The sequence below is a fragment of the Centruroides sculpturatus genome, unplaced genomic scaffold, assembly GCF_000671375.1.
Source record: "Centruroides sculpturatus isolate CEXI.00-Female unplaced genomic scaffold, Cexi_2.0 scaffold279, whole genome shotgun sequence".
In the NCBI taxonomy this organism is placed as follows: Eukaryota; Metazoa; Arthropoda; class Arachnida; order Scorpiones; family Buthidae; genus Centruroides; species Centruroides sculpturatus.
Window position 1 is genome coordinate 686,988 of NW_019384541.1, and position 14,348 is coordinate 701,335.

The 14,348-nt window shown below is 29.6% G+C and overlaps 1 protein-coding gene across 1 annotated transcript in view; it reads right to left on the reverse strand.

Moving 5' to 3' along the window:
* Positions 1-9,784, reverse strand: part of LOC111623384 (gonadotropin-releasing hormone II receptor-like) — a 52,293-nt gene extending 42,509 nt beyond the window's left edge. The window contains exon 1 of the mRNA XM_023365935.1: positions 9,237-9,784. Within this exon, the coding sequence (XP_023221703.1) occupies positions 9,237-9,611 (375 nt within the window). The 5' untranslated portion in view covers positions 9,612-9,784. The remainder of the gene's footprint in view (positions 1-9,236) is intronic.
* Between the last annotated feature and the right edge of the window lie 4,564 nt (positions 9,785-14,348).

A 14,348-nucleotide genomic window follows, 5' to 3' on the forward strand; every position in this document is an offset into this window, starting at 1 on the left:
CATTGGCTACTTTTTGGGCTACATATTATTTATAAATATATTAGACGAATAAAAATGCACTTTAAAATGGTGTTTTGTCATTTTTGTTTTAATTAGAGACCCAAATAAAACAAATATTTGTGTTTTTCAAATAAATTTTTGTTTGTCTCCTTTATAATAAATGAAATTATTTATTTCTAAGTAAAAATTGAAAGTGTCTGTAGAAGTAATTTTTTAAAATATTCTTTTTCGTGATAAAGTTTTAATACTTCTTACTATAATCTAGACTTGTTAATCGCAAATAGATTATATATACTTGTGGCCAAAAATGAAAATGAAAAATGAAATGAAATGAAACTTTTCATTACTTTAAATTAAGAAAAATAAACTGCGTAATTCTTAATCTTAAGATTATTTTGTCAGATAAAATGTGAATTACTTTAATATATTTAATTCCGTGAAACGGATGACGGTTCGCATTGCACAAAATCCGTCTGAAATTCTCGAAGAGGTAACATTTCCATCCGTCCCCATCGAATCTTTCGGGTCACTAACCCGGATGCCTGGTTGACAAAACTTTCAGCGCTCCACTTATTCATTGTGAGAAATCTTTTCCGAATGCTTCTAATCAGACATCTTATGTTGAAAACTAAATGTTTTCGCCATACGAATATATTGGTATCAGGAACGCAGGCATTATTATTACATTTTGTATATTTATATTACATAGAAGAATTTGTTTCTAAGTTATTCACAATCTAATTGAAATACAATGTATTTGAATGCGATATTTATATTTTATAAATATAAAAAAATTCTATTAAGTTTTATTTACTATCAGATTATTTACTTTAATAATTTCTTGTCTGCTATACATTTAAATTGACTAGATTCGAGCATATATATTGATATATTGTATGGTCGAATCTAGTCAATTTACCAAGCAGCATATTCTTAAAAAATATCGGAAATATAAACTATCGAATTTGAAGAATCACAATGTTCATTTAATTTACATACTTTACATCAAATTTACTAACAATTCCTCTTAATAAGTCTCTTCTTATAAATTAAGCAATGTATTAATTGGTTTTTATTCATATTCGACAATGTATTAACACTGTATAATATAATATTGAAATATAGAGTTTGTGCACAAAAAATGCAAGTTGTTTGCAGTAGGTTCATTCAAGTACTGTGCAGTACAGTATTAAACGAAATTGTTTAGTACCCAAAGACAAATCGATATATAAACGAAATCAATATGTTTACGAAACGATAATTATATAACAACATATACAATCAATCCGATGCATTTTATTAACCAAACAAACAGTCGGATTCATATTGGGCTAAAGATTATTAAATCTAACAAGAGAAGACGGATTAACCGCTTACCTCTAGTGTAATTGGTTAATGTTATATTAATTAATTGACCTTAATATGGATCGCTATGAAATGGTTGAAAAAGTTTTATTTAAATATTATATTTTAGTAGGTAAATTAAAAAAATAAATGAAGAGAAGTCACAAAATTTGCATAAGTATACAATGGATTAAAGTGTTAATAATTGAACCAGCTTTTACATTGCGCTCATCCATATTTCTCTTCATCGAGTGTTACAAATAGCGCTGACAATTTTTACGACTGGATAAAGGACACCTAAAAATTATTAATGCTACTATTCTCGAATGTTCACTTCTTTCCATCTCAAAAATAAATAATTATTCAGAAAATTAATAATTATTTAGTTAATGAGTAAACAGCCTGTTCAAATAAAAATCTAAAAACCGCATATATTTATTTTTAATTATTACAATTGATTAACAAAGCATATACAATAATTATAAATGCAATACTTTTGGAAAAACGTAATCAATGATTATTTTTCACTTTTCCCAGAAAACTGAACAAGGAAAAAAACTAGTCTTTTTGTTTGTAACATTATGACTTCGTTAATTATCTATCAAAACCGGAAATTTCCATATAAATAAAATCCTCCTTAATTGATCTTTTAAACTTCCACAAACTACCAATAAATTTAGAATTGTCGTTGATTGCAGTCCAATTATAAATGGCCTGCCAGATTGAAGAAAATTGGCCAATTTTTAATCGACAGTTTGGTAATATATGATATTTAATTTGTAACAGGTAGTAGTCTGATTATTTGCATTATTTGTTAAGACGCTTGTATAAAAATCATGATTCATTGTGTATTTGTAGCAAAATATTAGTAAATTTTATATGTAATACGTTTCCATGATATTTATATGCTCATTTCTATATTATGAGAACTCTGATTATCATAGACCATTTAAATATCTAATAAAGTAATTGAGTTGAATCTGGAGTTAGATGTTTAACTGCACGTCCTCTAATGCTTCTTTAAATTAATTTAGATTCTACACAACCTTTAAAAAGATACTTCGTTTTTTTTGTAAGAAATGATCCCAGAAACACTGTAAAATGTAGCAAAGTTGAAAGATTATATATGTGGAAATTCTATTGTAGCTTGTCTACAGTAATTTCAGGTTATTTGGAAGAAGTACTCCTAGTAATCCTTTTGTTACCTATACTAACAAAAAGCTATATATATAGCAATATTAATTTCATTTTTACTTTCCCGGCTGTTATGTAGCTATACATAAGAAGGAAAAGTGTTGAAATATGATCTTCCGAGGTTATTTGCAAATCTCCACGTTTCGAGACTTCCTGATCTCAAAAAACGGCAAAAAGTTCCGTGGATATGTGTGCGTGTGTTGGCGTATATTTCGTTTACTATCTCAGGATGTGGTAAAGATTAAGAAACGAAATATGGCATGACAGCTTGTTTATAAGGAGCATTGAGGCCATTAAATTTTAGTGGTGAAAGGTAGAGGGGGTGGAGAGATAGAGGGTAGTCATGTGTCAGATCTCGTGTCGGGTCGGATTTAATGAAAATTTTTACTTGTTAGCACTTCAATTTTTTCTTTATAAAACGCATCTCAACCCTCAAAATTAAGCCTTTTGCCCTTTCATAATAATTAATAAATTAAAGATTTTTATTAATAATATGATTAATAATATAAAAGTTATTTTTAAATAAAATCTTAACTGCCAGAAAAGTTACGGACTCGTTGCTGGATTTTTTGCTTTGGAGTCGAATCCATTTTTGTTATAGATTGATTAAAAATCGAAATAAATAACACTCGATTTTTTGAATCCATTATTTTTTTTAGATTTTAAAGTAACTAAATAACCTATTTATGATACAATATACTGTAATATGCTTGTATAATTTTACCTAAATAAATATAATTTATTTACTTAGTGAATAATTAAATATACAAATTTCAGTTTAAAAGATCTATTTAATTAACTTATTTAAAATATTATCATTTAGTTTTTCAACTTAAAAAGCATGTTTTATATGACGATGCAACTGTTTCGACGAGTAAAATTCGTAGAACTGAAAGCTACAAGATACTAAACTTAGAAAACTATACCGGGGATTAACGGATCCTGTTTTCTAGAAACAGAGTAGGATTAGTTAATTCCTATACTTTAGTGACTTTCAATTTGTAACCGAAAAGTTATTATTCGTTTCTCTGATGGATATAAAAGCATTGATTTTCTTTATAATGACAAACAATTTACATAATCTTTCTTTGCTTATTCTTCTAAAACAGTGTTTTTCAACTTTTTTAATCTCATGGCACACTTGAATCTATATTTAAATTTCCGCGGTACAAATTTCCACAGAAAAAAAAAAATACTTGAACATTCTATCAGCATATTACTTGCCACTTAGCCTAGTATTTTTCTCTATATTTATTGTGAATTAAATAAAACAGTATTGTTGTTCCTTGAAATAGCAGCATGATACAAAAACAGTTATTTAATTAATAATGTTCATTTACATAAGGAAAACAATTAACATTGTCTTAATTTGCATTTAAAAGTGGCATGATAATTGCCTTTAGAAACCTGTCCAATGTCCCGTTGTTTCTAAGTTAAAAAGTTAATTTGAACTAAATAGTTATAGATAAATTTTTGATTCATAGAAAATTTTATTTAAAATAAAATAACCTGGTGTTATGCTCATGTAATTTTGCTTATGAATATATATTTTTTTACAACATTACGTATACGTTTATGAAAAATGTTTTTCTTTTAACAGCGTACAATCTGCTCAAAGGCAAATCGCAATCTCAAGCAGATCAGCACGGAAATGACATAAATCCACATATATTGTACTGTTGAATGTAAGCCTGTTTTGAAATGGAATTTCGACAATATTTTAATTTCTGTTCCTGTTCAGAATATATTCAAAATGAATATGATAGAACTCTTCTTTTATTTTGAAATAAGTGACCGAATTAGGTGTGTGATTAAAAAATTTTACATATTTTTAATATTAAAATAAAAATATTTGTCTGCATTATAAATCCGAAAAATTGGGATGACAAATTACTAAACTGTAGGAAACTAGCAAATTTTCTACGGGAGTAATTGGTCGGAAATTGGATATTAATCATGAAAACTGTGCAGAATTGAATACGTCGACAGCAAGAATATCACAATTTATAGATGTCGAGAATGAAGCGAAACGTCCTCCGCATAGGTTCGAGAAATCGAGAATGTTATCATTAAACAATTTTTAACTAATGCGTTATAGCTAAAACTACTACAATGCTTGTCGAATAATATAAGAAGCTTTTATAAGAGTGTAGATACAATCATCATCCTCTGGCAAGGAACATTTTTTGACAGGTGCTTAGGAAGACGTGAGACTCGGTTCTGCATTACGATATTTATCATATCCTCATACCTTTTGGAATAATGATATTTTCTTGGAATTGTCATAGAGAATTTCATCATCGTACGCCGAATGAAACTCGCTTTTACATATATATTTACCCCTTATTGTTCGGCTTACGAGTTTCATTTCTCCAGGTAAACTAGTTTGGATACACAATCGATTGACTTCACTTGAATGTATAAACATATTTGAATCGACAATTTTGCCTTCTGTCTCATTTATCGTGAGAATTACGCTCTCACTTTGGTGCGCGATAACTGTTCGATTCCCATCGGTCGAACTGTTAAAGAATGGTATTTAATCGTATTCCCAAAATAAAAAATATTCGGGAAAAACTAACTTATGAGAATGGGAAATTAATCCTACAACAAATATATTTACCCTTGCTTATATAATAGTTGGGAAGACTTCTGACGACATCCACTTTTCTTTAAAAACTTAATACAACTAATGGATGAGAGATTAAAATTTATAGTCGATGAGTCTGACGATTAGACGTATTATCAATAATTGATATTTGGGCAACGTCACGGATACAAACGAGTTTGTCTAAAATAATTTGTTTGATTTCAATAATAATGTATATTAAATATTATATTTTAATGTATAGTTCTGTGGGCATGTTTCTGTTAATTAATATTTATAAAAATAACAAGATTGGTTTAAATTCTGCAAATGCTTATTTCAGAACATGTTTGTGTTATACTTGTTATCGAAATCAAAGTTTTATCAGTTAAGTGCTTTCTTGTCATCTGATTAATAAAATATTTGGTTAATTCCAAATAGAAACTGCTAACGTAATTAGTTCTCTTTATTCCAATTACTTGAAAAATATAATAAAAGACTTTCTATAAATTAAGAAGGGAATTCGTGAAAATAGAATATTTCTAAGTTAACGTTGATATTCGATTAATATTGTCTAAGTTATTAATTATGCCAAATTTGACGCCCTCATTTTTACATTGATCGCTTTGGGGTAACGATTTACTTTTGTTGTCGACCTTACACCATCCAAAAGCTATTTTCAACATTTAACATGTATTTTATTAAAATTATATCATTGAAAAGAAATAAGATAAACCCTGCTTTCTTACATTTTAAAATTAAATCTTAAATTAAATAAAAATGTGAATAGCATTGTGAGAATCTGGTGGGGAGTTTTCTTATTTTTTCTTATAAATTTTCGATAGAAATTTATCTGCCGCAAACTTCGATTAAGTTAAAAAGAAAACTTCCTATTTCTCACGGAGGGGAAACCAGCTTAGTTCCTTCGAATGTGATAGTTCGAGAGGATGTCTCAATTTTCTAATAATTTTATTAGATGGAATTTTATATAAAAGGTGAGATGTCACGTTCAAACGCGCTTTAGCCAACGCTCTCGTCCTTCTCCCAGTTCTCTACCTTTACTTGTTTCCAAGAACTTTTAACTCTCCACATCAAATATGGGTGAACTGCAGGTAATATAATTTTAATATGTAAACTCTCTCGTATAGAAAAGCAGTAGGGAATAGATTGTCATTATTTTATCTCCTTTGGAATCATTTATAATCTCGTGGTTTACTTTTATTATAATACCATATATATATTTTTTAAATTAACATATTTGTATAATAACATTGGTCATCCCTTATTAAATTTATTTTTTAATTATTGCCTTCGACTCTTTAGTGCTTAACTCCAGGTAATTCATATATCCCACGTTTTTAACAATTCAATTAAAACCCTCCTAAATTTCAGTCAAGTTTCTAATATACAGTGGATGATGGGTTAACGAACAGATCGGTTAACGAACAAATCGGAGAACGAACACTTTCGCGAAAGATTTTTATGATCGGACAACAAACACTTCACTGAACAAACATAAAAAGAAGCGACGAAAATAGCAAATACCGATTGATCTTCCCTTGTCTTAAGGCCACAATTCGAAACTTTTCGGAGCGATGGAGACGTCGACATCGACGCTCAACCCGGAATATACTGATCAGATAGCATTCCTCCAAACTTTGAAACTCTCTCTTGTAATTCCAGTCTTTTATTTTTTTGACAGAAACAATTCTTTTATAGTATTCGCGAGGATGTCGGGCGGGCACTCGTTAAATGTTGCGTCGAGTTTTATTTTCGAAAGGTAAAATAGCAAAGGTAGAGAGTGGGTAGAAGATGTCTGATGTTGCTGGGCAGTATGGCTTGAACAAATCTACAGTAAGACGCAGTTCAATCTTATCTGAGAAAGATACAGTATAATCAAGATGAATCTGATCTGAAACTGATCTGACGACAGACGAACTCCAAAAACTATCAATTGAAAAAGAGGAAGACGAAAGAGGACCAATGTCGTCATCTGCTACTAAAGATCTTTTGAAGAAGTGGGAGGATGTCAGAACAACGATCAACCAAGTGGAATCCAAACTAGAATAAGGTTAATGGAGTTGGGGATTTCTACAATTACAATACTGATGTTGTCGAAACCGTGTTGTATTTGCTTATTGTGTACTGGCACAATGAAGTGACGTTTTTCTCAACACTGGGCTAGTTGAATCTTTTATTTAGTTAGTTTCTAACTAATTTAGTTAGAAACTAACTTAATTTCTAACTAATTTAGTTTTAATTTAGTTAGAAACTTATTTAGTTTCTAACTAAATAAAAGATTCAACTAGCCCAGTGTTGAGAAAAACGTCACTTCATTGTGTCAGTACACAATAAAAAATTACAATACTATTAATTACTTCCGAAAAATCCTGAAGAAAAGAGAAAAGCAATCGACATTGTACAGATTCTTTAACCCCCACAAACGGAAAAAACATGACTAATAAAAATGCAAGACTGCATGTATGTGTATTTTTATTATTACGTATAAATAAACGTAGTAAAAAAGTATTTATTTTTTATTTTTTGGAGTCTCCGGAACGAACTAATCAAATTTCCATAAAAACCTATGGTAAATCGATAATCGGTTAACGAACAATTCTGATAACGAACAAAGTCTTGAAACGAATTATGTTCATTAACCAATCACCCACTGTATTTCTACTCAAAAAAGAAATAACTTGCAAATTAGGATGCGAGATAATTTATCCTAACTGGTGTCAGAACTCTTGAGAAGATTTCTCTGATTTTTCTTTTATTTTACATAATCCTGAATGTAGAACTGGGTTATCCCAGAGTCTCTGCTTTTCACAGTCTATTTCACATATTGTAATCTAAGACAAATAATTAATCGTCATTAACGTATTTTTAAACAATTTGTACCCGTTTATTCTTCATTCTTTCGTATCACAGCTGTACTTAACAATTTTCTTTAAACAGCATAAGCTCACAATATACAACTTTCTCGCTGTTTTTGCGTTCAATATTAATGTATTGGAAAAAATTAATGAAAAATACAGAAGCCGTGAAATAAAGAAAAAAGGAAAGTGAGAGAGAGTTAAAAATTTTTGTTTTTCGACAGATTAGCTAAAAGCAAATGGAATAAATAACATGAATCGGAGAGAAAGTAATAAAAAATGCAATTGAAAACAGGTTGTGCTTTTCTATTACGGAAAATATAAAATCCATTAACTTGGTTTTTAAAACTAAAAAATTAAATTATATTTTCATAAGTTTTTCCCTTTTTATTTAAATATAGCAATTCAAAATTTTAAGAAATCCTTTTTTATTTTTGTTGGAATTAAAATTTCACGTTATAATTCATTTAATTAAGATCAAATTATTTTCCAATTTTATAAAAAAAACTGTAAAATAATTATTTGGTTAAAAAATTTATTGAATATAGAAATATTTTATCAATATCTGGTAATTTTATCACGTTCATTAACATTAGAAATATGATTTGAGTTAAGAAAAATTCTATATAAATGATAAAATATTTAAAATTTATTTATGCACATTTAACAAATTAACAATTTAAAACTTAAATGTATTTTTTTGAAAAAAATTAAACGCTTGAATTAGATCATTTATATTTAAAATACATTTTTAAATTGAATTATCAGATGTATAACATTAAGATAACTAAAATTCTGATAGAATATAATTAAAAATGAAGATGTCGAAAACTTTTAATTTGTAGAATCACTGGAGTATAAAATTAAAAATAATACTTTTTATATTTAATGTAAGACATGTACTGTAAAAGTTCAAATATTTGGAGTGGATAAAAGAAATATTTTTCAACCGAAGAAAAAAAAATAACACATATGAATTTATATGGATTGATAAAGAATCAGAACTTTCTTCGAATTTTAAAACAAAAATGTTTTGGAATTCCAAATGTAGAAATAACAACTTTCCCACAGAAATATTCTTTTTCAACTTCCAAATATAGCTACACTATTTCAAACGAACTAAACTTACATTAAAAGAATTCTAACTTTATTTTATTTTCTTAAAATGAATTTGAAATTATTTTAAAAGATTTAAATTATATTTTTTATAATATTGATTTAGATATAATACTCACGTCGAATAGTAGTTCTGAAGTCATTGTTATACAACAAACGGCGAGATCACCCAGCGCTAAATTCAAAATAAATATATTGACTCTGGAAGATCTTTTTCTGTACCTCGATCTCGAAAGAACCAACACAATAATCGTGTTTCCAATCAATGTAAGCGTCATTACTACGCCTAAAGTTACCACTCTCTGAATCAATTCTGCATTCCATACGGCTGCATCCGGATATATTTTAGAATAATTTTCAGCCGCTAGAGAAATGCTCGTATTCAAAATTTCTTCTTCCTGTTGTGTTATATTTCTTGTACTGTTCAAAAACTTTCCTGATTTTATTTCCATACTTAGTGCTTTGGGAGATTTCTTAGATGAATGAGAAGACATATAATAACAAGAAAATCTTTTCTGCACAGTAATATTAGTTAAATATAAATTCAAACTTCATATACTCGGAGTTCACTGTCCTCAGTTTGTTTCTTATGAAAGATGTTTTGGTATTCATGGAAAGATTATCAGAGAAATGATGAAATATATCAATTGCTGATTTTACTGAATCTGTAAAAATTAAATTTTATAAATAAAAGGTTATTTACTAATTAAAATATTCAATTCAATTATTAACTTGTTAAATATTATTACTAATTATTGTTTTTGTTATCCCTTGTAACGAAATAAGATTCATACAATAAAGAAATAGATTCAATTATTTATTAAAATATGATGATTCAAAATCAAAATTTTAATGTTAATTTTTTAATGCTATAAAATTCTAATAAAAATTAAAACTACAATAAATACATTGGTTTTTGATAATTTATTGTATTAAATCTCTACAATATTCCTGTTATACCTTTTTTAATTTTTACTTTATATATAACAGAAAGTATGGCAATCGGTCAAAAATGACCCCCCCCCCAATATTTTTATATTTTGGACTAGGGATCTTGAAACATCAAGAAATTTGGGTGTTTTTTCCCCCTCTACGCATGGATGTTTCTCTTTGAAGCTGAATAACTCCTGTGCTTTTTGTTGAAAATTTATGAAATTTTGCAGGAAGGTTTGTGTTTTAAGAGGAATCATGCTTTTAAATTTTTGTGATTAATTAAATGTCGACAGACAGGGGAGATAAAGATAGTCGTCTGATATCCAATGTTGCCGTTCCTAGTACTGTACATTTTTACTTTTCTGGTACATTTTGCCCTTTCCAGTAAAAGTACATTTAGATTTTTAGTACATTTTCAGTACATTATAATATTTCATGTACCATTTACGGTACAATTTAATATTTCACGCCCTAACGAAAAAATGAGAAAAAATTAGTTTAATAAAGTCTCGCTAGTGTCACTGCTTGATAATTTAAATTATCCAATCACAACATACAAATGGTGTGTGTCCGTCGACGTCAGCAACATAGTTGCAAGACCGTTTACACGTGCAACTATGTTGCACGTGTAAACGGTCTTGACTCAGTGGTCTTCTTTCACACGTTCAGTTGTCTGCACATTCTCATCAGGACCTTGACAAAATTTTTCATGCCACGTGGTCCAAACAATTCAACTCCGTCAAACAAAAATAATGGACAGGTAAGGAAATCAATGATTTTAAACTTTTGTCGTCAATAATATCAAAATATCCGTTAAGTCAGAAACAAATTATTACAGAAAATAGTTTTGAAATTGTACGAGTATAAATAATATAAATACTTTTATATTATTTTCTACCACTATAATTTAATTCTTAAATTATGAACTTCAATTTTAGTAATCGTAGTAAAAGAAATAAGGGTTAATGTTACGTATGGTTCCAAAATGGCCGCGCTTCCGACTGTTCCAAGGTCTATATAAGAAGGTCAGGACACGCGTGATCTACTTCTTGAGCTGCCATTTTGGGGTTTTTTGAGTTGCATGTTTTAAGCAAACTTGTACGAGCAGTCAGTTTTATATGACATTAATTAAACTAAAATTGCATAAATCCTGTAATTTCCAGTCAAAAATATAATAATAATTTCGGATGATTATGCAACCCCAATTTTATGTAACGTTTTCATCAAATAGTTTAAAAGAAACAAGCATCCTTATCTTTTGCTGTCATGATTGAAATTAATTAAATAGGTACTAAAACTGATGCAATTACGTATATACCACTTCGTAAAGTGATGCAATAACATCAAAATAATTTAAAGTATAATAAAGAATAAAATAATATAATATAACAAATTTATAATTATTTTTTAAAGCACGATTGGTTATAAAATTAACTTTGTAAGATGAAATTCAATAGTATTATTAATAAATGTTGTCAATGTAATGCTCATTTTATAATAAGTAATAGATGTGTAGATATATTTTTAATTTTAAATAGCTTTCAAAAAATTCCAAAAATAAGATTTAAAATTAAATTATTTGACAATAAACTATATATATATATATACTATTGTGCTATCCGAGGGGACTGAAGCAGAGAGCTTCTCCTCACTTACCGGCTTGGCTATCAGGTAATGGCTATAGGAAGGCAAAAAGGAGTGGGAGGCGTAATGATCAGGTGTCCAAAAGACTACACGGGTTTAAATTAACGAACACATTTAATAAACAACTAAGAAAATTTACATAAAGATATTAAATACAACACACGCGTATCAAGATATAAATAGGTATTCTAAAATCTATTCTAACCTAACGCTAAAGTTCGAGAGAGACCTCACGTTAGAGAGAGATAAATAATTATGGCAAGGGTAGCATATCCTCGTAGGATATGCTCGTATAGGGCGTTGATGAAACGCACTGATCGTCGTCTTCTAAATTCGAGGTGTCCTTTTTAAGGCTATGTAGAGCGATGTCCTTCTCAGGCCGTGCGGCTATGTCCGGTTACGGTGTATGCTCCGTCGCTCCCAATCTGTAGAGTTCTTCCTTAACGAAGTTCTTCGGAGGTTTCTTCGGATAACCTCTCCGAGGAGTAATTCCGTCGTATATGGAGAGAATAGAAAATACTCAGTCTTTTACCTTTCATGGAGCGGCGATTATGAGCTGCTTATATCCTGAGAGGGCTGGAAGATCCTGCGTCGATGTTTCTTCCCCGACGATCGCTGTCCGTTTTCCTTAGCTGTCCAGAGGGGTTTCTTCGGCGTTAGCTCCTCGGCTAAGCGCCCCGAGTAGAAAATCCGACCCCTTTATGTACCCGATCTGCGTGGGAAAAATCTGGGAATTTGTTGACGTCTTTTGACATCTCTCCCTGATTTATTACCATTTCCCGCAACTTATCTCCTTATATACTCATTCTTTTTGTCCGGTCGCTCGGACGTATGGGGGTCACGTGACATCGTGGTCCCTCGTCGATGACTTTCGGACGACGAAAGTCACCCTCGCTAACTACGCAGTTAGTGTGAAAATAAAAAATAGCGTCCGCATTCTCACACTATATATATATATAAATTACGTGCCTATATATGTGTATATATATATATAGGCACGTAAACAAAGTATTCATAGAACTAGTACATTTTGAAGGAAAATAGTACATTTTTTGAAGGCGCTTCAGTACGTTTTGAAATTTTATTGCGGCAACACTGCTCATATCTTGAGTAGGGTCTGACTTAATTTACTGACGAAATTTGGCATGGTGAGGGGCATTGATGCTATTAAATTGTGGTGAGGAGATAAAGGTGTCATGATTTATAGTTTCGAGACGGTTCGAACATTTTTTTTTTATAAAACTCATTCCTACCCTTAAAATTAAGCTTTTTGCCATTTTATAATAATTAGAAATTTAAAAATTTATTTTTAATAAAATATCGTAACAGAGGGCGCCACCAAATGTTGCCGGGAGAGTTAAGCAACTCGTTTCTGAATTTTTGCTAATTGCAACGTCCTTTCCTCGAGCTATAGTACTAATATGATTAAAACATATCCACCGTTTACCTGTTAATTAACATATCTCAAAATTTTGAACAGTAAAACTATGTCTGTTGCATTAATAGATATAATTTTTAACAGTTTTTGAATTTATTAAATTTCGACAAGGTAAAAGTTCTTTTGCACAACAATGATAATATAGAAACACTCTTCTTAAAGATATCATCTTAATAGAATATCCAACAACGAGTTCGGTAACTTTCCCTAAAAATGAATTTAAAATTGCGCCATTTGTTATGATATTTTATTTAAAAAACTTTTTTACATTATTAATTATTTAAAAAAGGCAAAAGGGTACAAATTTAAAAAAATTGTAAATTCTAATAGTAAAATCTTCATTAAGTACGACCCTATTGGAAATATGATATTTGACTCCCCCTCTAACTCCCCACACCCTTAACTTTTATCCACCAAAATTTAATTGCATCAATCCCCTTCCCTTCAAAGTTTCAGAAATTTTCGACAAAAAGCACGGTAGTTATTAAGCTTCAAATTGAATGAACAAAAAAACCGTGCACTTTCTACACACACACACCAAGACCTGTACGTACAGAAAAATCCCGATTATTATTGTATTTCTCGACGTTTCAAGGTGACCTGAGTTCAAAAATGTAAAAATCTCTGTGAGTCAGTTATTGACCAATCGCCACACTTTCCTTCCGTTATATATAACAGTCGGGAAAGTAAAAAACGGAAATTTTTAATGAAACTGTTCATTTTAGAATATTATCTAGATAAAATACAGAAGAAATAAGAACGTCTTTACTTCTGCCCTTTCCAACACTAAAAACTAACAAACAAAACTAACAAACAAAGGTATTCATTCGCAGAGACGACTTTTAATTGTAGGCTATGACTCTGCTACAATGTGAACATTTTTAACTGTTTTGCATATTGTAGCAGAATGGTAGACTACAATAAAAGATCGTCTGTGTGAAGTAAGTCTGTCTATTTGTTCCTGGTGTTGGAAACGGCGGAAGTAAGGACGCTTTTGTATCTTCTGTATTTTATTGATATATATATGAAATATATTGTACGTAATGGTTATTGTATTTTACGTATTGGTTTTTGTATATACGAGTTTGGACTCTGTACAGAAATTATTATATTTACTGTGTTATTAAAAATAGGTCTGTTTGGTAATGTTTTTACTTTGTTCCCCGTACGAAAGGTATAAAACCTTGTAATAAATAAATAAATAAATATATATTTA